Source organism: Leopardus geoffroyi, chromosome C3 (assembly GCF_018350155.1).
Source record: "Leopardus geoffroyi isolate Oge1 chromosome C3, O.geoffroyi_Oge1_pat1.0, whole genome shotgun sequence".
NCBI lineage: Eukaryota > Metazoa > Chordata > Mammalia > Carnivora > Felidae > Leopardus > Leopardus geoffroyi.
The window spans coordinates 48,414,729-48,438,667 of record NC_059338.1 but is presented as its reverse complement, the minus strand read 5'-3'; the positions used below and the strand labels follow the sequence as shown (position 1 = coordinate 48,438,667).

At 40.4% G+C, this 23,939-nt stretch overlaps 1 protein-coding gene, 1 non-coding gene and 1 pseudogene across 4 annotated transcripts in view; 1 reads left to right on the top strand and 2 right to left on the bottom strand.

The window, feature by feature from the left end:
• Positions 1-1,420: 1,420 nt before the first annotated feature.
• AXDND1 (axonemal dynein light chain domain containing 1) overlaps positions 1,421-23,939 on the top strand; it is an 88,083-nt gene continuing 65,564 nt past the window's right edge. Inside the window, exons 1-9 of one of the 3 annotated variants that reach the window (XM_045452732.1) lie at positions 1,421-2,849; positions 3,282-3,487; positions 5,472-5,644; positions 6,700-6,803; positions 13,769-13,889; positions 14,462-14,547; positions 16,493-16,549; positions 17,340-17,442; positions 19,814-19,935. In XM_045452732.1, coding sequence (XP_045308688.1) covers positions 3,394-3,487; positions 5,472-5,644; positions 6,700-6,803; positions 13,769-13,889; positions 14,462-14,547; positions 16,493-16,549; positions 17,340-17,442; positions 19,814-19,935 — 860 coding nt within the window. In that variant the 5' untranslated portion in view covers positions 1,421-2,849; positions 3,282-3,393. The remainder of the gene's footprint in view (positions 2,850-3,281; positions 3,488-5,471; positions 5,645-6,699; positions 6,804-13,768; positions 13,890-14,461; positions 14,548-16,492; positions 16,550-17,339; positions 17,443-19,813; positions 19,936-23,939) is intronic. The other 2 variants (XM_045452731.1, XM_045452730.1) reach the window with 2 other exon arrangements.
• LOC123587061 lies at positions 10,146-10,253 on the bottom strand. Its single transcript, XR_006707127.1, has one exon. It is a non-coding gene; the product is annotated as a U6 spliceosomal RNA (small nuclear RNA).
• LOC123585728 lies at positions 22,420-23,035 on the bottom strand (annotated as a pseudogene).

Here is a 23,939-nt window from a genome sequence, read left to right as displayed (position 1 = left end):
TTCACAACATTTATTGGTAGCTTCGTTCTTTACATTAAGTACAAACACTGGCCTACTTCCCACTCAAACTCCCTCCTGAAGCCATGCATGCGACATGTAAGTGCCCGCAGGTGGGTGTCCAATCCCTGCCCACTCGTTTAGAAAATGAATTGGTACAAAGGAGATGGGTGCAAACACGCTCCCTCTGTTTGGAGTTTCTTTTCCCAGTTGAGGGCATGTTTAGTGATCACACTGACTGGTTCTGTTCTGAGATCACGTCCACTGGAAGCCGGAGGACCCTCCTGCTGAGTTGGTGTTAAGCTGCCACCAAAGTCAGCCAATGCCAGCCAGCTCAGTTAGCCCCGCTTCTACCTTGGGCTGACATTTTTACTATCGTGAGGTTTTCTATTTAGGAAGATTATTACCTGCTCATCTTGGATTTTGCTGTGATATTTCCTTTTTTTTTTTTTTTTAAGTTTATTGAGAGAGCCAGAGAAGCAAGTGGGGGAAGGGCAGAGAGAGGGAGAGAGAGAGAATTCCAAGCAGGCTCTGCACTGTCAGCGCACAGCCTGATGTGGGGCTCAAACTCGTGAAACCTTGAGATTGTGCTCTGTGCCAAAACCAAGAGTCGGACACTTAACCGACTGGGCCACCCAGGCACCCTTTGCCGTGATATTTTCCATCAAAGACCTCAATAATACTTCACTTTTGTCCGTTTTAGGTTCCCTTGCTAGCATTCAAAATTACAAGAGGAATTTCCCAAGAGTAGCAACTGTATTCTTCGATAGCTATGGTCTTACTGTAATTTTTTTTTTAATTTTTTATGTTTGTTTTTGAGAGAGAGACAGAGACAGAGTGAAAGTGGGGGAGGGGCAGAGAGAGAGGGAGACACAGTCCAAAGCAGTCTCCAGGCTCTGAGCTGTCAGCACAGAGCCTGACACGGGGCTCGAACCCATGAACCGGCAGATCATGACCTGAGCCCAAGTCGGGTGCTTGACCGACTGAGCCACCCAGGCGCCCCAATTGTGATGTTCTTAAATTCTCATCTGTTCTTGTGCTTATTGCTCCATACACTTCTACAACTTTGCTCAGGAAACAGCCTGTGTAATCACCACACCCCTGCACAGGACAGAAAATGAGAAGTTAACCTTTGCTGTAGAGCGAGTGCATGGAGGAGGAACAGAAAAGAGGGAGAAAGAATCCAAGCAGGCTTCAGGCTGGCAGCCAAGAACCCGAGGCGGGGCTCAATCCCAGGAGCCCTGATAGGACCTGAGCTGAGATCAAGAGTTGGACGCTTAACCCACTGCACCACTTAGGTGCCCCTGGATTATACTTCTATGTATCTCTTGAATCTGTTTGCGGGTCTTCACCTCTTCTATCAATGTCCTACTGAGATTAAAAAAACAAACAAAAAAACAGGTTAAGAATGTGTAAGATGAATTATTTTGTTCTTCCAGTACCCAAAGGCTTGATAAATTGTATAAGCCGAGAGCTGTAATTTTAGGGCCTCTGAAGTTCAGTCTTCTTATGGTTCCAAACTAGAAATGGATAGTCACAACACCGATGAAGATGGAGAAACACAAATACAATTTGCAGGAAAATTACTGTCCACCTGCCTCTGCATTGTTTCTGCCCTTAGCCGATTTTGGTGACTGCCAGTTCATGTGTGCTCTACGAGTGCTATGTGTGTATTTTAATTGTTGGAAAATCTAGAGAAAAACTAGGGTGATGGGATAGGGTTAAAGGCTAAAATGCTCAGACAGCCAACGTGGTTGCCTAGGAAAATTAGAAGGGGCCACAGGGATTGTGCTGTTTTTATTTTCCACACTTGCTCATATTTTTCATTGCTATTACCCTGAACATCAAAAACCAAATCCCTCAGCACAGGACAGTAGAACGGTCCAGTTGATTTTCAAATACCATGGACTGAAGGTGTTTGGGCCGGGCTTGTACTGTGCTTGGTACTAAGAAATGGGGCTGTTGAACAAGATAAGTTCCCTTTCCTTTTAAAGTTTATTTGCTAGACTGGAGTCATCCAGACACTGGGATTCCAGCCATCATTGTTTGGCATTAAGGCTCCATCTTAACAGAAAATGATCCTTGGGGGCGGTAAGGGGCTGGGATCTCAGTTCCTCCTCTCAGTTTCCCGAGAACAGGGTTTTAAGAAGACCCAACGATGTTACTTGGGTTGGTTTCGCCTTAAGTGTAGTCTCCTTCCCTGCCTCCAGCCACAACAAGCCTAGACCTAAGAATGCTTTCAGTGTGCTGGGTCGGTTATGGGGTGGGGCAGAGGGCTGTGCTTAAGCGCCCAAAGAAGACTTGTTGGAGATGTCAAGGCCAGGGGGCAGCATCGGCAAGGAAGCTGGGGACCCAGAGCTTTTGATTCCCTAATTTCTCCTTGAATCTGGCTTTTAGAAAAATATGCAAAACAACATAAAAGTGGGAGAGATCGATGGAAAAACAAATCTCTTACGGGACGCTGGCTCCAACTCATCGATACCTGCTGTCGGGAGCCACTGAGGTCCTTCCCGGGGGAGGGGAAGAGCGACCCCGGCCACTGCTAGCGCCTGCGCACTGGCGACGACCTGCGGGCGGAAGCACCGGGATCTAGACACTTTCGCACTCCGTGAGAACGGCCCGATTAAATATTTCTGTATTCTGTTGCTGCTGAACCTATGCCGCGGTGAAAACCCCCGAATCCCCGAGTGTTGGGATTGTTTGTTAGCTGTCTCTCCGCTCCGCAGGCACCGCCCAAGACAGCCCCCAGTGAGCGTTGCGAAAGCTCGGGGTCCTGGGTTTCTATGACAACACGCAGGCGTTCCGGGAAAGGGCGAAGCGATCAGATGTCTGGCGGGAAACACAATTCACAGGTACCGGCTCCAAGTGCGTGTTTCCCATCACGTCCATTGCCGCCTGGGCGCGCCCCCTGACCCGCCCGGAGTCCGCGGAGGCGGCGTGCTCAAGGACGCTGCGTGTCGGGAGGCCGGGGACCGGAGCTCCCCACCTGGACCGAGGGGCGCCCTTCGGGTGGGGCCCGCGGTAGGTGGGTGGGCCGAGCGTGCCCTTCCCGGCCTGGACCCAGACCCTGACCCACCCGTAGGCTTCAGTCGGGTCAGGTGATGTGAGAGAACCCAGAAGTCTCCCCAAAGAAGGAAAACCCACGCCAGATGTATTATAAACTCTGATCTTAAGACTCAAAACTCTGATCTTTGCATATTTTTCTAAAATGCATATTTTTGCATATTTTTCTTAAACACTTAATGGGACTCCCCCCCCCCCCCCCCTTTTTTTTTTGTCTGCAGGACAGTGTGGCAAACCTGCCAAATCCCAGGACGCTGAGGATTTGTTTCTAAGTTAGCTTTTTGGAGGGACGTTCCAAATTACTAAAGAAAGTGGTAGGAGGCATTGTTGATTATGTCTCTTCCAAAAACGCCCTCCACATTGCTAACCTCCGTGTCAACGGCAGAGGGCAAAAAATTAAAAGTCTCTGCATCCAAGGAAGAGACAGGTAAAGTTCTTCATGGATCCCGCAGACATCAGTGATCATGGCCGTAGTCGGAACTCACAATCCACAATCCATTCACCTTTTTCCAGAATCTGAGATATCAGGCTACCTTAATTAGTTGCATTTTCCAATACACTCGTTTCAATAAAATAAAAAAAAACATTCCTTTTATAGTATTTTTGAGTCAGAGTCCTGCCTCACTACTCCACCTAAAGACTAATTTTTGTTTTCAGATGTTGAGTTTTTTGTTTGTTTTATTTATTTATTTTGAGAGAGACAGTACTAGTGGGGAAGGGAGAGAAAGTATCCCAAGCAGGCTCTGCGCTGCCTGCACAGAGCCTGATGCAGGGCTAAAACCCAGTAAACTGGGAGATCATGACCTAAGCAGAAACCAAGAGTCCCACGCTTAACTGACTATGCCACCCAGGTGCCCCAAATGATGATGAGCTTTATATTGTGTTATTATTTAAAATTTTTTATATTTATTTATTTTTTAGAGAGAGTGAGTGAACAAGCACGAGGGGGGGAACTAAGGATCCATAGCAGGCTGTGTGCAGCGATGCCCAATGAGGGGCTGGAACTCATTGTGAGATGATGCCCTGAGCCCAAGTCTGACGTTTAACCAACTGAGCTGCCCAGGCTCCCGGTTTTATATTGTTTTAAATTCACCCATTTTAGGTACCAATAGTTGCATGAAACTATTTTTTTTGGTACCTGGTCTCTGACTTTAAGGAACCAGTTTGTATCGGGTTTTAGTAATTATTCTTAAGAATTCCTTATTTAAGAATTTTCTTTCATATACAGATAATGCAGATCTGTACTAGAATAATAATCAGCTAGGGGCGCCTGGGTGGCGCAGTCGGTTAAGCGTCCGACTTCAGCCAGGTCACGATCTCGCGGTCCGTGAGTTCGAGCCCCGCGTCAGGCTCTGGGCTGATGGCTCAGAGCCTGGAGCCTGTTTCTGATTCTGTGTCTCCCTCTCTCTCTGCCCCTCCCCCGTTCATGCTCTGTCTCTCTCTGTCCCAAAAATAAATAAACGTTGAACAAAAAATTAAAAAAAAAAAAAAGAATAATAATCAGCTAGACTCATTCCTACTCCCATGCTAACCTCCCTCCAACACTTTGATCTTGTTTTTAGGGAAGATTTCGCTAAAGCCCTACCCAGCATTTTTTTTTTCCTGTTGTGATATTCTAACTCCTTTTCAAACATTCAAGAGATAAAGAGATTTGGTCATGTGAACTTGAGAAGTTTTGTTGGTGAACAGGAAGGTGTGACCTTGTAGAAATTAACAGAAGCCATACTTTGTGAGGGATGCAGATCTGTTAAGAGTGACAGCCCAACCCTCCTTGACTGACTTCATAGGAAGCCTTTTCCTATTTATCTCCCCCCCCCCCCCCCCCATTCCCCATCTTCACAATCCCTCTGCCCTAGTCAGGCTGAGTGGAACATTCGTACTGTTCCTGCTCAGCCGATTTTCTCAGATGATTCCACTCTTCATTGCCAACAGTCCTAATCCTGCTTTTCCTCTTAAACCCGATTCTGATCGCTTCCACTCTACAAATGCCCCAATTTAATGTCGATTATTCTCACCTTTGACTTTACACAGAAATAATTACTCAATAATTTGACAGTTTTGAGGAGAGATCTGTCATTCTCACATCAAAGGGGAAATAGACATTTCCATCATTTTAAGACTATCCCGTTTCATTGAGCAAGTGAAGTGAGTTTAATTTTCAATTTGGAATGTGGAATAATTGTGCATCAGTTTTTGAAGCTGTGTGTGGTGTAAAAGTGAGGGGGGCAGGCAATTTTTTTTTTCCCTTGACAAGATGATGTTCAGTGTTTAAAATAGCGTTATGTTTCTGGCAGCTAGAAGCAGTGTTTTCTCTGTTGGAAATATACAGATGGTATTGAGGCAGCGTGGGAACCTCCGAACTAAATCTACAAAAAACTACAGCAGGTTTTTCTTTCCCGTTACTTTCTTAGGACTGCCTGAACTAACGGAGAAAAAAACTATGGTGGATCGTTCAAAACCCCTTCCTTCATCCCTTCAGAATGAGTTCATCCCTGAGGAAGTTCTTCTTTCTCTGGCCTCTGCAGCCAATGCTGGTCCTTGTCCTGAAAACTTACTGCCTCCTAAGAAGACTAAAACCCCAAAGGTGAACATACACATACATCGAGTACTTGGGAACACATGTCTTCTTGGTATCCGGCTCATTAAGTATTTATTGAGCGTGTTATTGTTAAAAACCAAAATTCAACTGAGTCAATTTGAAGACCTAATTGGCTTTCTTCAGCAATTCGTGAATCAGGCAGCATCCCAAATGGGAAGTGGAAAGGAGTTCTGAGGAACTGTACAAAATAGAGGGCTTTTACTGGTAGAAGGGGTCAGGGACAAGGAAGTCATTAACAAAAGAAAGGATTATTTCAGGCAAGGTCATCTTCCCCTTGGGGGAAGGGTGGGAGCCTATCAGGCTGATTACCTCACTCGTGCTGATCAGGAACTTCCAGCTGATGGGCTTAAAACGCCCCTTTGGGAGATGCCAGAACTGCGGTTAGGTAAGATGTTACGGAAATGTTGGTTTGCTGATGTGGGGCTTAGCACATCTTACTCCATTTTGGGCCTGTTGTTTCTTTTTTTAACACTATGTATTCTTGATTGTCTTTCAAAATACTTTAAAATTAATTTCCTAGTTTGAAAACTAAAATCGTTTGTACCAGTGTTGCCAAGGAAATGCTTTTTTAAATTTCTTTTTTTTTTTTTTTTAACGTTTATTTTATTTTTGGGACAGAGAGAGACAAAGCATGAACGGGGGAGGGGCAGAGAGAGAGGGAGACACAGAATCGGAAACAGGCTCCAGGCTCTGAGCCATCAGCCCAGAGCCCGACGCGGGGCTCCAACTCACGGACCGCGAGATCGTGACCTGGCTGAAGTCGGACGCTTAACCGACTGCGCCACCCAGGCGCCCCAGGAAATGCTTTTTTAAATGTGATTTACCTAAGCGAGCATTACTACTCTTAGTCTTGATATTTTCCTTTCACTTTGGAATTGTCCTAGTTTCACTTTTCCTCCACAGTATTGAATGAGAATTCTTTTTCTCCTCAGACTATCCAACTGCCCTTAATGTAAACCTTGGAAAGGATTAAGGATTGATTTCATTTGACTACAGCGCCCTCTGCTGTGTATTCATATATTTGCCTTTTTTATCCCCAGGGCACTCTTCCGCGTCCGACTGACCAAGTCTGGCATCACCCTGTTCGAAGAACTAAGTTCAAGTACCTGATTGACCATCCTGTTTCCCTAACGGGTGCTGGAAGGTAAAGAGGCAGATGCAGATGAATTGAGTCATTTTCTCATTTTATCTCATTTCTTTGGGAGCATCACAGTTGGAAAAAATCATAGAATCAAAGATTTTAAGTTTAAAGCCTGCAGTATATTTGATGAAGCAGAATACAATCTGAAGAAGGTACAGGACCATCCTTCTGTGTGTCTGGTTATTATCTCTACCTACTTTTGGTTTGTTTAGATTTGCTTTTGCATGCCTTTCTGTACTTGTCCTCACTCTTCTGTCCCTTGTCGTCCCCTAGTAAAAGAGACCAGATCTGATAGAGTGCCTTTAATGCCTCTTCGCCTGTTCATTTAAGAAGAGTGAGGTAGCATAGCTTCATGAAAACCTTGAAAAGCAAGTGCTTACTCCCTGGTTTTCCTCAGAGTGAAAGCTTAACTTTTACACTGTTTCAGATCAAATCAGCAAGCACTATTTGTTGTTTTTATACCATTCCTAAAAATATTCTAAATGTCACCATTTTCCCTGGGAGGATTGCGACCTGCTCATTTTCTCTGCCTGGTCCATTTATCAGTTGTATGCCCCTCATGAGACCGCTTCATCTGAAAGAAATGTTGTGTAGGTTATTTAGTCTGAGTTCCATTTGCTCATTTGTAGAAAGAGAATAATGGCCTTACTCCATTTTGTGTACCTCCCAGGGATATTGTGAAAGAAGGTATTATAAAGGGGATAATGGACAATGCTGTCTAGCTAGCTAGCTAGCTATCAAGCCCTACACCCGACATGGGGCTTGAACTCACGACCCTGAGGTCGGGAGTTGCATGCTCCACCAACTGAACCAGCCAGCTGCCGGTAAATATAAGCTGTTATTACCCAGCTATGTCTCAGTGCTAGAAAAAGTGGCAGGAACTTGGGCTATTAACTTTTATGTCCTGGGGCTTTAGTGTCAAAATATCTGTACTTTATACCTTCAGATCATGGTTATAATTATTAGTAGTAATAATTGGTAGTTACGAGATGTTTGAAGTACTTTGAAAAAAATAATAAGCTATATCTGAGTGTGGCAATAACCCGACATTAAAGTTCTAGTGTCAAATGGCTTCTGACTTGGAAGTTTTAAACCATGAAGATCTTCACTGTGGTAAAAAGGATAATGGCCTTCCCCCAGATGTTCTCACTGTAGCTCAGGACCTGAGTACATACCTTACATAGCAAAAGAAACTCTGCAGATGTGATTGAGGTTAAGGACTTTGCGATGGAGAGATTACCTGGATTCTTGGGATGGCCCAACCTAATTGCCTCAGTCTTCAGAGTGGAAAAAGAAGGAAGTTGAGTGGTTGGAGAGATGAGGTGGAAGGAGGACAGATTCAAAGTGCAAGAGGGAAGGGATTCAGCCTACGATTGCTGGCTTTGCAGATGGAGGAGGGGAGGATACAAGCTAAGAATTGCTGTCGGCCTCTAGAAGCTGGGTATGGCCCTCAGCTGCCAACTTTCCAGGAAACAGGGACCTCGGTCCTAGTACTGGAAGAAATTTGAGTTAACTCCAGTGGACGTGGAAATGGATCTTCCCCTAGAGCATCCAGAAAGGAGTGCAGCCCTGCAGGCACCTTGATTTTACCCCGTGAGACCCATGTTGCACTTCTGACCCACAGACTGTAAGATAATAAACCTGTGTTGTTTAAGCCGCTAAGTTTGTGGTGATTCATTATGGCACCAGTAGAAACCTAGTACATGTATGCACGTATGACATGAGAAAGCTTGTACATGTATACATGTATGACATGAGAAAGCTTGTCTAGCAACCTTAAATATTTAGAGCACAGAAGTAAAATAGAAAACAACCCAGCAAATAGCCTCTGAGTAATGTTTTTCAACAGCTTTATCAGTCAGAGTTCAGGGCAGAAAATAAAACCTATTTTAGGCAGCAAATCAACTATTTACAAAATGGTTGGAAGGGCTAAAGGAGCAGGTGTGGAGCACTACTTTTGAGAATAAGGCTCAGAACAGAATGGAATTCACCCCTGGTGCAGGCTATTTACCTCCAAGGCTGCGAGAAGAGGGCCCCTTGGGGCCCCTGTCAGTTAAGCATCTGATTCTTGATTTTAGTTCCGGTCATGATCCCAGGGTGGTGGAATCAGCCCTACATCAGGCTCGATGTGAGTGTGGAGACTGCTTGAGATTCTCTCCCTCTCTCTGCCCCTCTCACCTACTCATGCATGCTCTCTCTCTCTCAAATTAAAAAAAAAAAAAGTGTATGCCTCCTTGAACAGACATTTGTCCAAAGAAGATAAAACTAGCCAACATGCACATGAAAAGATGCTCAACATCATTAGCCATAAGGAAATGCAAATCAAGCCACGAAGAGATGCTATTTCACACCTTCTAGGATGACCATAGTCAAAAAACAGACGATAACGGGCATTTATGAGGATGCAGAGACGTTGAAAGTGTCAGACATTGCTGGTGGGAATGTAAAATGGAGCAGCCTCTTTGGAAAACAGTTTGACAGTGCCTCAAAAATGTAAACATAGGCCCCTCACATGACCCAGCAATTCCACTCGTAGCTGTGTACCCAAGAGAATTGACAAGATATGTCTGCACAAAAACTTGCATGAGTGTTCATGGCAGTATTATTCGTGCAGCCAAAACGTGGAAACAAACCAACTGTCCATCAACTGCTGAAAAAATAAACAAAATGTCATCTGCCATAGAATATTATTCAGCCATAAAAAGGAATGTAGTACTGATAAGAGCTACAACATTGACAAACCTTGAAAACATGCTACATGAAGGAAGCCAGTCATAAAAGGGCACACGTGTGTTTCTGTTTCTATGAAATGTCCAGGATAGGCAAATCCGTAGAGAGAAAATTAGATAACTGGTTGCTGGGGGTGAGGCTGGGGAGGAGAGTGGGGAATTACTGCTAGTGGGTAAAGATTTTTTTGGGAGATGATAACAATAGTCTAGAACTAGATTCTGGTGGTCGTTATGCAACTTAATGAATATATTAAAACTTGTAAATTGTGAATATAGGAAAAACTTGTGACTAAACTAAAAACTTGTAAATTGTACTCTTTAAAAAGGTGAATTTTATGGTATGTGAATGATACTGCAATAATAAACAAAAAAAGTCCCCTTAACTGTGATCCAAGAATCAGGAAGCTGAAATCATAAAGCTGTTACTGCTGTCACTGCACTGCCCCTCTGGATCTGGGTAGCTGGAGAGTGGATTCTGGCATGTTGCTTCAGGAAAACCACTTCTCCATGGTGTTGCTGGCAAAATCCGCTGAAAGCATGACAAGAAAATGGCTTCTCTCTCACTTCTACCTCTAAAATCTTGCAAAAGTGCATCTACTGTGGAACTTATTTATTTTTCAATACGGAATGCTTCACGAATTTGCATGGCATCATTGCACAGGGGTCATGCTAATCTTCTCTGTATTGTCCCAATTTTATTTTATTTTATTTTATTTTTTTTTAATTTTTTTTTTCAACGTTTATTTATTTTTGGGACAGAGAGAGACAGAGCATGAACGGGGGAGGGGCAGAGAGAGAGGGAGACACAGAATCGGAAACAGGCTCCAGGCTCTGAGCCATCAGCCCAGAGCCCGACGCGGGGCTCGAACTCACAGACCGCGAGATCGTGACCTGGCTGAAGTCGGACGCTTAACCGACTGCGCCACCCAGGCGCCCCTGTATTGTCCCAATTTTAGTATATGTGCTGCCGAAGTGAGCACTACTTATGGAGCTTAATTCATGCCCAGAACCCTGGCTGCAGGGGTGTCTGGGAAAGTGCTTTCCAACCCTTCCAATCCGAAGAGGGTATCCTCCCCGCCACCCCCCACCCCCCGACCCCCAACATCAGTGCCTGCCATATTCCGGTAAGGTTTCAGAAACATAACCAGACTGTCCTCAAGACACTTCTAGCTTAAGAAGTCATTACCTGAATCGTCAAGAAAAGATTATATTGAGTTACACATATTCTGTTCAAGAAAGCCACAGAGTTTTAAATACATTTTAGAAAGACTTAATGTTTTTCAAAAAGCATACCGCAGGGATTTGGAAAATCACTATCTCTGAAATACCTCATTCCCTGGCAACTTCAGATAAAAAAACATGCTTATTTATGAACATAACCAGTGATGATTTGAAGAAAACATTTGAAGGATGAATTTAGTTTGATAATCTGGGGGACCCAGTTTTTATATTGTGGCTCAGAATCTAAGTTGTTTTTGTTTTTTGCTTTTTTTCTAAATAAAAATAGGTTTTCCAGAAGAGTGGAAGCAGGTGATTTTCCACAAGAGTTTTATGAGAAATAAAACATATCTCTATTTTTTAATGAAAAGTTATATTCCAAAAAATAGACCAAATGTTTCCTCTAAAAATAAAGATAACCAATAATTTAATAGAAATATAAAGCCTCCTAAAATTACTCTTAGAAAATTTGAATGACACTTACCAAACCAAAATTTCCCTTCAAAAGATGTATATGTGTATATATATGAACCATTCATTGTTTTTAGCTAACAAAGTTGTATTGGCCAATCTCTGGCAGTTACTGGTGTAATAGTGACTAATGTCCCATCATCCTGAGAGCGTCTTTCTGAAAAAACAACTTTATTGAGATATCTTTGGCACAAAAATTGTGTATATTTAAGGTGTACAATTTGATGTTTTAATAAATGTATACATTGTGAAAAGATCACAATCAAGCTAAATAACTTATCTGTCACCTCTATATAGTTAGCATTTATGTGTATGTGTGGTAAGAAGATTAAATTTAAGATATATTAGCACATTTCAAATGCACAATAGAGTATTGCTAATTAACATCACCATGCTGTACATTAGATCTCCAGAACTCACTCATCTTGCATAACTGAAACTTTGTACTTTTTGACCAACATCTCCTCATTTCTCTCCCTCCCTTTATACCCTCATTTGACATATGAATGAAATCATACAGTATTTGTTTTTGTCTGGCTTATTTCACTTGGCATAATGTTCTCCAGTTTCACCCATGCTATCACAAATGGCAGGATTTCCTTTTTATTTTTATTTTTATTTATTTAAATGTTTTATTTATTTAAATGTTTTATTTATTTTTGAAAGAGAGAGAGAGAGAGAGAGAGAGAGAGAACAAGTGGGGGAGGGGCAGAGAGAGGGAGACACAGAATCCGAAGAAGGCTCTAGGCTCTGAGCTGTCATGTCAGCACAGGATTTCCTTTTTAAAGGCTGAATAACATTTCAGTGTGTGTGTGTGTGTGTGTGTGTGTGTGTGTGTGTGTGTATGTACATTTCTTCATTCATTCACTAATGGACATTCAAGTTGTTTCCATATGTAAGCTATTGTGAATAATGCAGCAGGGAACATGGAAGTGTAGATATCTTGTCAAGAACCAGGTTATTTTCCTTTGGATATAAACCCAGAAGTGGGGTTGGTAGATCATATGGTAGTTCTATTGTTTATTTTTTAAAGGAAGCTCCATACTATTTTTCATAATGGCTATACCAATTATAATTGGAGGGACAGAGACATGTGAAAATCACGTGCAGTAAGTGACATGATTATAACTGTGCTATAGGATGATGAATCTGGAAGAAGTGTGTAGAATATACTAGAGAGACTTGAGAATCCACATTAAAAAGTATGGACAGCTTGGACTAGTGATTTGGCATTGGCAAGAGACAATAGGATCAAATACTAGAGTGATAATGAGGGTGACTGTAAAATTAATGAGTGTTAGTGATATATGGAAATTAGGGCAATGGATGGGAAGGAATCAACTATATATGCTGAGATTTTGATGAATGGAGTGGTGGTACTTCCTGACAGAATTAGTGAGGATAGGAGGGTGAAAAGTTAGAATGGAGCGAGAATTATCCAGTGGTATATATAGAGAGAGGTAACAAATGTGATAAGGTGAGATTTGACGGCATTGCTTAGAGAGAAAGCATAGGGAAAGAAGACAGAGGGATGAGGTCAGAATGTTGCAGAACATTTCCCTTTAGTAGGCGGGAGGTCATAGAGAAGTCCAAGAAGGAGTAGTTACGGCAAAAGAACAAGGAGAATCCAATAGCACAGAGGATAGAGGAAAGGAGAGTGTTTTTATTTTTATTTTTTATTTTTTTATTTATTTATTTATTTTTTTTTTATTTTTGAGACAGAGAGAGACAGAGCATGAACGGGGGAGGGTCAGAGAGAGGGAGACACAGAATCGGAAACAGGCTCCAGGCTCTGGGCCATCAGCCCAGAGCCCGACGCGGGGCTCGAACTCACAGACCGCGAGATCGTGACCTGGCTGAAGTCGGACGCTTAACCGACTGCGCCACCCAGGCGCCCCAAGGAGAGTGTTTTTAAAAAGAGAGATGATCAACCCTGGGAAATATTACAGGGAAACAGTGGAAGGGAAGAACTGATGACTTAGCAGTGGAAAGTCATCAGCTTTTTAGAGTGGTTTCAAAGAGATGGAGATGGAAATCAAGACTGCAAGGAAATTTCAAGGAATCTGATGTTTAACAGAGTGAGAGATCCATTGATCAATAAATAGGTCGTGATAACATGACAGCAGTGCATGGTCAAGGGAAGATTTTTAGAAGGGGAAGAGACTTGAGTTATAGACCAAAGTTATATTCCAAGAGAAGGGGAGACACACAGAAAGCAGACTGATGGAATGAGATCCCAAAGGATGTGGCTAAGGATGAAATCAAGGACATCAATGGAGGAAATAACCCTGGGGAAGAGAATGTATCTTAGCCTGAAGTTGAAGGAGGGGAAAGAATTTGTGAAGTGAATGAGAAATGTGAGGTGGAGAAGAGGAAGAGTGGGATGGGGGTGGGGGTGGTTCATGTCTAATACCTCAGCTGTCTTAGTGACGTATGAGGACAGGAGACTGGTTCTGTGCCCCTTTTCATGCACTAGAAGGACCTTACCTACTCTTATCCAGTAGCCAGACAGAAAATTTATTTTCTGAATATATTTTTCTTATTTTTTAGGGATATTTCTTTTCTGTATGATGTTAAATATGTTAAAGGAGAGACTAGGGAGAGTTCGCTTTGTCCCCCACGTTTGGACCGTTCGTTACAGTCAAATGATGGTGTCATTGTGCCTCATAAGGTAAATAGAGTATTTAACAAATAATTTCCTCTTTCTGTACTTAAAAAAAATCATTTCCTTAAAATATAAAGCAATGTTGTACTATAACTGTATTGCTTATTAGTTTTGTAGCACTTTCTAATTATTTCTAGGAAAGGGTATTTAGTGTGAAAAGATCTAGAATACCTTATTTATCTAAGTGGATAACTATATAACTATAGTTACAGAAATCTAGAAAATACAGTATAGGAGACTGGGGTTTTTTTTAATTTTCTGTTTAAGGCTGTAGAATTCTTATTTTTGGCATATTGCTAAGGTGAATTTTAGAGTCAGTGGGTTACTGAATGTAGGGACATGTGTAAATAATACTAAAACCAAGGCTCTTTAATTTATGGTTATTTTTTTAATGTGTTCTCTGCTAACAGTTTTTTACTACTTGCCATGATCCATATTAGTTACTGATACTGTTCTCTCTGTAATCAAAATCGCTTAACTTAATAAATAGTATCCCTTTGGGATAGGAGTGTTGATTTATGCAATTCAGTTTTTTTCATTTACTAATGTTTTCGTTCTTGTCCATCTTTCTTTTTAAGCCAAAGAAACTAACAGACACTTTGATTCCTGAAGAATTTCATATTGTGTCAAATACAGGAGTTTCAGGTTTGGAGTGTTATGATGAGTGAGTACTGTGATATGCACACACTGCCTATCTGACGGGTGGAACTGTTTCCTCCTTCCCAGACACAGAAGAACCTGAGAATGGTGCACCCATGTCTACATTGAAATAGGGAAACATTTGGCTTTCCTTCCTAAATTTAAGAAAGGTGTCAAAAACTAATGAAAAAGTTTTATTGAAAAAAGTTTCCGATTTCACTGGTCAAATTGTTCTGTGTCTTTGCCTACTATTTAATTTTGAAATAAACAATTGATCTTTAAAGAAAAGAAAAAGGATCTTTGTTCTGAATGCTTGCCTGTGCCTCTTTAGCAATGGGTTTTGAGCCATGGCCATGGAGACAAAGGAAAGTAGCCCTGTGAGCTGACATCTCATAACTAACACACCCTCGATGGCTTCGCTCCAGCCTGTGCACTTGTCATCTCCAGTTTTCTTTGTCATCCTGCTTATGGGGTGAAAACTGGGATCTTGCTTATATTTGCTGAAACAGTGTGTGAACGTTTCATAGTTTAAACCACAAGAACTTTGGACTAAGGTCTTATAACAAAATCTCCAGAGGCTGTCTTGCCAGTTCATGTTATACGGCATGTCCTTATGATAGTGGCTTTCAGAACAATATTTTGCCAAAGAGAACTAAATGGAATTCATTTGGGGGGGGGGAATTTTTTATTTTTATATAATTTCAAAAATTATATAAAAGTTATAAAAATAGGAAGGACAAGGAGCTCTCATGTACTCTCTATTTTAACTCACTGAGTATTTACATTTTGCCTTATTTATTTTAAAATACACATATACATAAACACGTTAAAACTGTTCAAAAGTAAGTTGGAGATGTCATGACCTGTTATCATCAAATATTTCAGTGTAAATTTCCTAACAACCCACCAGCTGTAGATATTTTTGATGACTTTTTTAGCGTCATCATTTCTCATCTGTTTATTAGTTAGCATTTTACCATATGGACTCAAGGATTTCTTTTTTTTTTTTTTTCCCCAGGGAGTTATAATTCTTTACTGCGATTATTTATTTTTATGTTCAAAACTTCTTTGATTTGGCCAGTGTTAGCTCCTTTGATCTGGCTTGTATTCTCTTTGGGCATGTCCCCATCATTCTTTGAGTGTTTCCTTATTTTCTGATTCAATAAGATTTCCAGGTTCACCCTGTATTTCCCAACTCAGGCTGTGGAATGAGCTATGTCGCTTCTCCTGGGAGTACTGATTCCTTTTGGTGGAGAATGGTACTTAGAAATCACGATCTGGATAGTGGGTGTGTCCATTGCTCCTGGGGTATCATTGCTTCTGGTTTCTCTCACTCATTTTTGAAACTTTATTTTGAATTTTTATGTTCTCTGGAGATTTTTCACTGATCTAAATTCTGAAAGTGGACCTTATTAACCAACTTGAGTTCTGGTAAGGGGCAGAACCAAAGAAAATGCTTATTAACTAGGGGAAGAAAAAGACACATAAATAATAATGAATTAGATGAATTACCATGTGGTTCTCATTGTGATACTCATTTAAATGTAAATTTAAATGTGATACTCATTTAGATATGGTTGGGAGTTAGGTAGACTGGGTTCTAGTTTCATCCTTGCTTATTTATTTTATAACCTGTTTCATTACTTAACTTTGTTGACTTCGGTGTTCTTAGAACACCCTTCCACCTTTGAAAAGGCATTTAAAAAGAAGAATCAAGAAAGTTTTCATATTTTAACATATGGAGAATGTGATTAAAGCTCCTTTAGTGAAAATATTCCAAATATGATAAATATCATTACATCTGTGTCTGTAGATATGTAGGTATGATCTTGTGTGTAAAATGATGCACTGTTTTGATTGCCTCCAACCTTCTCCATTTGATTAGGTTTTAGGTTCATCATGTTGTCATATGTGATAAACAGGCCAGTTAATTTTCTCCCAGTAATATTGACCCGTTTTATTTATTGCAGCAAATATACTACTCTCCTCACAGATAATGAAAACAGGCTATTGCTCTTCCCATCCATGTAAGTATGGTTTATTTTTGAAAGTATTTCTTAGAAGGAAAATATGCATATTTTTATTTTTCATAGTACTTTGTTATACAGAAAATATTAAAATTGTAGCAGAAACCCAATAATTGTCCCCAATTCTATCATCTAATCAGTGTTTTCATTTGTCCAATTGCATATTCAATTTTACATATTTATAATATTTAAGTACTGCAAAATATTTTTTTTAGTTTTAAATTTCTTTCTTCTAAAATTTTATTTTACTGTGGAAGGAACACTTAACATGAGATCTAGCTTCTTAACAATTTTTTTTCAATACAGTGTCAGTGAGTCTAGGCACAATGTTGTACAGCAGATGTCTGCTACTATTGTCTCCTTTTTCCTTCTTCTTACCTCTCCTTTTCTTCCTATCTTCTCTCTTATCTTTCCTCCCTTTTCTTTTCTTACACTGTGAAGTAACCAGTATTAACAGCTTGGTATTTACCTCTCCACATTTTTCCTCTGTTCTTACAATCCTACACAATAAGTGTAGAGAATTTTTGGAGGGAACTATTATTTTCTTTACAAAAAAGAGGGCTATACTGTTTACATTTTCTTTTTCCTTTTTCTTCTTCTTTTTTTAATGTTAGTACTGGTATAACCCACTAGATCAGTACAAGCGCTACTAGATGTAGTAGGACTAATGCTTTAAAATATCACAAATATTTGATACTGTATACATTTTCTGTATATTATATTCTTTTTGTCAGTTGAGGATGACCTGTTATAACACTAATATCATAAGTCTGCCACCTTAATCTTTTAGGAAACCTAATAAAAGAGTAGAAGTGGTCCAACTGAATGATGTGATGGACGCCATGCTAGAGAGGGCTGGTGTGGAGAATCAGGAATATACAGCGCCAACCAAGGTAATTGCAAAGATCATTGTAACCTAGTGGTTAAGAGCATACATTCTGAGGGGCACCTGGATGGCTCAGTCGGTTCAGCGGCTGACTTTGGCTCAGGTCATGATCTCACGGCTCGTGAGTTAGAGCCCCGCGTTGGGCCCTGTGCTGACAGCTCGGAGCCTGGAGCCTGCTTCCCATTCTGTGTCTCCCTCTCTCTCTGCCCCTCCCCCTCTCATGCTCTGTCTCTCTCTGTTTCAGAAATAAATTAACATTAAAAAAAAAAAAAAAAAAAAGCATGCATTCTGGGAGCCAGAAAGACTGGATTGAAATCCTGCCCTGCCATTTATTAGCTACTGACCTTAGACAAATCATTTAATGTATTTGTGCCTCAATATCTTCATCTTTACATTAGAGGTAATATCTCATGAAGTGAAAAATAGAACTATCCTACGGTTCAGCAGTTGTACTATTAGGTATTTACTGAAAGGATACAAAAATACATATTCAAAAGGGTACATGAACCCCAAGTTAATAGCAGCACTATCAACAATAGCCTAACTATCGAGGGAACCCAAATATCCATCAACTGATGGATGGATAAAGATCATGTGGTATATATATATACAATAGAATATTACTTAACCATCAAAAAGAATGAAATCTTGCCATTTGCAATGGCATGGATGGAGCTACAATGTATTACACTAAGTGAAATAAGACAGACAAATATCAATAAGACAGACAAATATCATATGATTTCACTAATATATGGAATTTAAGAAACAAAACATGATGAACATATGGGAAAAAGGTGGAAAAAAGAAAAGAGGGAAACAAACCACAAGAGACTCTTACTGATAGAGAACAAATTGAGGGTTGACGGAGGGAGGTGGATGGGAGATGGGCTAGATGGGTGTTGGGTATTAAGGAGGGCATTTGTTGGGATGAGCACTGGATGTTGAATCACTGAACTGTGCTCCTGAAACCAATATTGTGCTGTATGTTAACTAAAATTTATATAAAAGAAAATAAATTACTGGTAATAATAATATCTACTTCATAGGATTGTTGAGATTAAATAGCATATGAATATAAAAGGTTTAGATAGTGCTTGGCATGTAGTAGACACTGTATAACTGTTAGTATTATTATTACCGTATTTCATTGACTATAAGGTACCACTGATTATAAGCCCCTTATTATTTTATGTACCATTACAAAACATTGCCAATTAAACCATGCTTTCTTACCACTTAAATTTTTATTTTGTTAATGAAAAGAGCTCTTTCAATCTTACATAGTTATAGATATTTTTCTTTATGCAGGCCCTTTCTGTTTTGTAAATTTTTATTTTTACAGAATTTGAAACTTATAGACAAGTTCAGTATAAGACATTTCTATGTAAGCTTTACACAAATTCTCTAGTAGTTTACATTGTGCCCTACTTGCTTATTCGTTCTCTCTTCCCCCCTTCATACATATCCCTATATGTATAGTTTTTTTCTGAACTATTTTAGAGTAAGCTGGTGACATCATGCCTCTTTATCACCAAACATTTCAGGGTGTATTTCCTATGGATAAGGACATTCTCTTACATATGCATAATACAGTTGCCAAGTCAGGAGATTTAACATTTATGTGAGAGTATTATCTGTCCATATTCAAATTTCAGATTTTATCAATTCTCTCTATATTGGTTTTTATAGCTATTTACCCCTCTGTTTCAGGATTCCAGGATCACATAGTGCTTTTATTTATTTATTTAAAAACTTTTTTTAATGTTTATTCATTTTTGAAAGAGAGAAAGAGAGCACCAGTGGCGGTGGGGCAGAGAGAGAGGGGAGACACAGAATCTGAAGCAGGCTCCAGCCTCTGAGCTGTCGGTACAGAGCCTGACGCGGGGCTCAAACCCATGAACCACGAGATCGTGACCTGAGCTGAAGTTGGACACGTAACTGACTGAGCCACCCAGGCGCCCCCTCACATGGTGCTTTTAGTTGTTGTGTTCTTTTAGACAATTTATAATCTGAAACAGTTTTTTTGTTTTTCTTGACCATGATATTCGAGCAGATGCCAGTTAATCTGTAGAATGTTCTTCAGTTTGGTTTGTCTGACATGTACTTATGATTAGATTCAGGTTATATACTCTTGTCAGGGATGATATAGAAGCAATACCGTAACCTCAATGCACCATATAAAGAGATACATGATTAAACATAGATGTTTAAAAATAATATATCATTTGTGTGTATATATTTATAAGGAAAATATAAGTGACATAAATTATCAAGGTGTTTCTTAAACATTCACATTCAGAGTGTTTACCTCCTAAAATGGGTTTTTACTGACAAGACTGTAATAAACACTGATGATACTCCTTATCTTCTGCCAGATGCACAAACTACTGCATATGCTGAAGAAGGAACAGACTATTTACAATACAGTATTTCATGAACTTATTCGACAAGTCAGTGTGGACTGTGCAGATAGAGGAGAACTACTGTCCAAAATCAGGTTAGAGCCATTATTGGAATATCCTGGTTTCCTTTTGAGTTTTATGTTACAATTATGTTTATATCCGAGCAAATCACAAAAATTCCCTTCTTTAGCCTATTGGTAACAAGGAACTGAATTGCATTTCTGTTATTTTTTCTATAGTAAAAATATAATAGTTGAGAACTTCCTTAAGATGATTTCTGTTGGGATGTTTGATACCATAGTCTTTTATGATTAGGAGTGAAGTGCTATGTGAAATACTAGAAAAAGTATAGATTTTGGAGACAGACTGATCTGGTTTAAATCATCACATAGATGTGTGACTTTGGTAAAAGTGTGAGCCTTAGTTTCCTCATCTGTAAATGCAGGTAATAACTACTGTGAACATTTTCTTTGCCCATTTGTTCATTCATCACTCAGTAATGTCTGTTGAGTGTCTGTGTCAAGCCTTAGGATGCTTCATAGGATTGTCACGAGAAGTAGATGCTCAGTACATATAATTATTACAGATGATCGTGATAAATACTATTGTCGTATAATGCTTTCTATGACTGTGGTACTTTACGAAAAGCTGGACGGAATAGTGGAATTAGAATACTGGGTTCAAATTTTGTATCTACAGTTTACTTGCCATGGAACCACAAGCAAATTATTAGCTCTCTCTGAATGAGAATTAATAACATAAATTTGCCCTATTTGCCTGCTGTCTGATTTTTGGAAGCTGAGTCCTCCTATCTGATGGTGCTGAGAAACGAAGAGCAAAGCCGTTAATAAGAGACTGGTCAAGATTAGATACTAAGGAGTAGGTTCTTAGAGCACCTCAACAGCTGGAGAATGCAAATTAGAATGAAGAAAGGGGCAGCTGAAGTTTGAGTTGTCATTCTAAGAACAAAGCCTGGGATAGATGAAGAAGCACGATAAAGGAGCTGGATGACTCAGAGTGGATCCAGACTTGCCCCTTATCAGGAGTAGGGATGAGTGGGACTCTTCCAGCTGATTTCAGGAATTAGCTTCTAGGGGCCCAGATCAGGTGGGGTTCTATCCCAGCAAGTCTGACAGAAAGAGACAGGCAGGCAAGCCAAAACCAAAAATCCCCACTTCTTTCAAGTTTTCTTAGTAAAATATACTGTGTGTGGAAAGCACACTAATTAGTCAATATTGATTTCATGCCGTATCACCGCCATTACAATGTCATAAAGAACAGTTTCATGCCCCCGAGCCCCCACATGTCACCTATTCATTCCTTCTCCATTCCCATTCCCTTGAACCTGTAGCAACCACTGACCCTTCTACTGTCTCTATACTTTTTTCTCTTGCAGAATGTGACATAGTTGGGATCATGCAGCACATAGTCTTTTCAGACTGGTTGCTTTACTCACACCTGAATTTTAACTGCTGAAATATTTTCTGACCATTATTTTGTGGAATTCATTAAGTTGTGAGCATCATATCATTGCTTTTGAACAATTTGATTATGATGTGCCTTGGTATAATTTTCTCTATGTTTCTTGTGATTGGTGGTCATTGAGCTTTTTGGATCTGTGAGTTTATGTTTTTCATCAAATATGGGAATTTTTTAACTAGTTTTTCTTCTTCAAGTATTTTTTTCTACCCTCCCCCCTTTTCAGGGGAGTCCATGTACTCACATATCAGCCCACTAATAATGACATAGTCCTGATAATGTTTTGAACATTTTTTCTTTTAAAATCTTTTTCTGTTCATTTTATATAGTTGTTCTACTGCTTGATTGCTTGATTGCTTGATTTTGGAGAGAGAGAGAGAAGAAAGTGCAAACAGGGGAGAGGGGCAGAAGAAGAGAGAGACTCTTAAGCAGGCTCCATGCTCAGAACAGAACCTGATGTGGGCTTCTATCCCATGACCATGAGATCATGACCTGCACTGAATCAAGAGTTAGATCCTTAACCAACTGAACCATCCACCCAGGGGCCCCTCATTTTGTATAGTTTCTACTGTTCTATCTTCAAGTTCACTAATCTTTTCTTCTAAAGTATCTAATCTGCTTTAAATCCCATTCAGTGATGTTTCCAACTCAGATATTGTAGTTTTCATCTCTGAAAGCTCAATTTGGGTCATTTCAAAAATATTTGCCATGTCTCTACTTAACATTGCAAACACACAAAATGTAGTTATAGGTTTTTTTTCCCCAAAGCTGATATATCTATTTTATAATGGAAGCGAGTACTTTCAGTATTTTTAGTTGCTGCGTTTTAAAAACATCTAAAGCTATTTGTGTGGTTCTTCCCAAACCCTCAATCCTGCCATGGGATCCCAGGCCAGGAGGCTATAGGAAGGACTATTGAATTTCTGAGTGCAAGAAAATGGTGTCCCTTGCCCAAAGTTTCTCCAAGCAGAGCCAACCGCTCCTCCAAACAGGGCTGATGAGGCTGTCTCAACACCCCTAGGAAGTGGTAATCCTGAAGGCAGTACTTGGAGGGGCCCCTGTCTGATGGGGGAGGTTTCAGGCTAGCCTTCCCCAGATCCCTAACCAGGGTGATCATCACTGGCTACTGTAAGGATCAGGCTGTAAAAATATTTGTGTAGCTCAAGCAGGGACCAGAAGTAATCGGAGATGACTTTCTTTTCAGCTATGGGCATCTCTGCGTACGTCTGCTTGTATCCATCAGGCAGGCGTCCTAGCCAAAGTCCTAGCAGCCTCAGAGCACCACCATCTGGCCCCAAGCTCTGGCCCCTGAACGGGCACACTGGCCTCCTGGGGTCCCTGATGCTGAGCAGAAATGTGCAGAGCACATGGGCAAAGTCTGTCCTGGAAACCAGCCAGGAGCTGGTTCAGACTTTTAGGCTTTAACTTTTCTGGAAACCACTGTATATAGGGGCCAGGGAGACTCCTGAAAGCGTTGAAGCACAGATTTGTGTCCTCCACCAGTGCAGGCCCCTGTACCTGTAGAGCTGTCTCCTAACGCTTCTATATGGAAATCTCATCAGGTCCACCCTGAGACTTTGGCAAGGCAATTTTCTGTGCCACCAAAGTGCATGAAAACTTATCTCCTAGTATCTGAATGACCTCTTCCAGCTTTGAATGTCCTTGTCTGTTAATTCTAACATTTATGCCAGTTCTGGGTGAGTTTTCTCTCCCCATAGGTGTGTTCTCTGCTTTCTTTGCATGCCTGGTAAATTTGATTGGATGGCAGACATTGTGAATTTTAGCTTATTGGATGCTGTGTATTTTTGCATTTCTAAAAATGTTCTTGAACTTTGATTTGTGACATGATTAAGCTACTTGAAAACAGTTTGGTGCTTTTGGGCCTTTAGGCAGAGCAGAACAGTGCTTAATTTATGGCTAATTGTTTGTAAATATTTTGGCAAGACTTTTCTTTGAATCCTAAGTTTTTCCAGACTGGCTGGTTAGAACCAGCACCATTTCTAGCAGTGTGTGAGTGCTGGGTGCTCTTACCTCCCGATCCTTTCAGATGGTTTCTTCCCCAGCCTCAGGTAGTTTCTTCACATTTATGATCTTTCCTGATCTTGATGATGATCCTGATCTTTCCTTAGCTGATTACTTGAGAAGGACCCTCTGCAGACCTCCAGAGGATCTCTCAGAATAGCTCTTTTCTCTCCAGTACCCTGTCCTCTGAACTCTTGCTGCTTTCCTCTCCCTAGGCTCTTAGCTCTGTCTCCTTAACTCAGTCCGCTGGGCTTCTCCAGCGTTCTCTCTCCTTGTGCTTTGGCCTGGAAACTTTCAAGTCTGCAACTTGGAGCAATCATAGGGCTTTATTTACTTCTAGTCTCTCACTGATTACTCTCTTTCATTGCCTTGTATTCAGTGTCTTGAAAATTTTTGTTTCACACGTATCTTGAAAATTGTTTTACATACTTTGCCTTTGTTGTTGTCGACGTCGTCATTGAGGTTATTTCAGGCAGGAGAATAAATTTAGTTCCTCTGGATTTATTTTTATTTTTGTACCTGTATCTATACCACAATCCTATGTATAGGTTAATATCCTTAATAAGTTTTAGAAAATTATCAGTGGTGATCTCTTTGG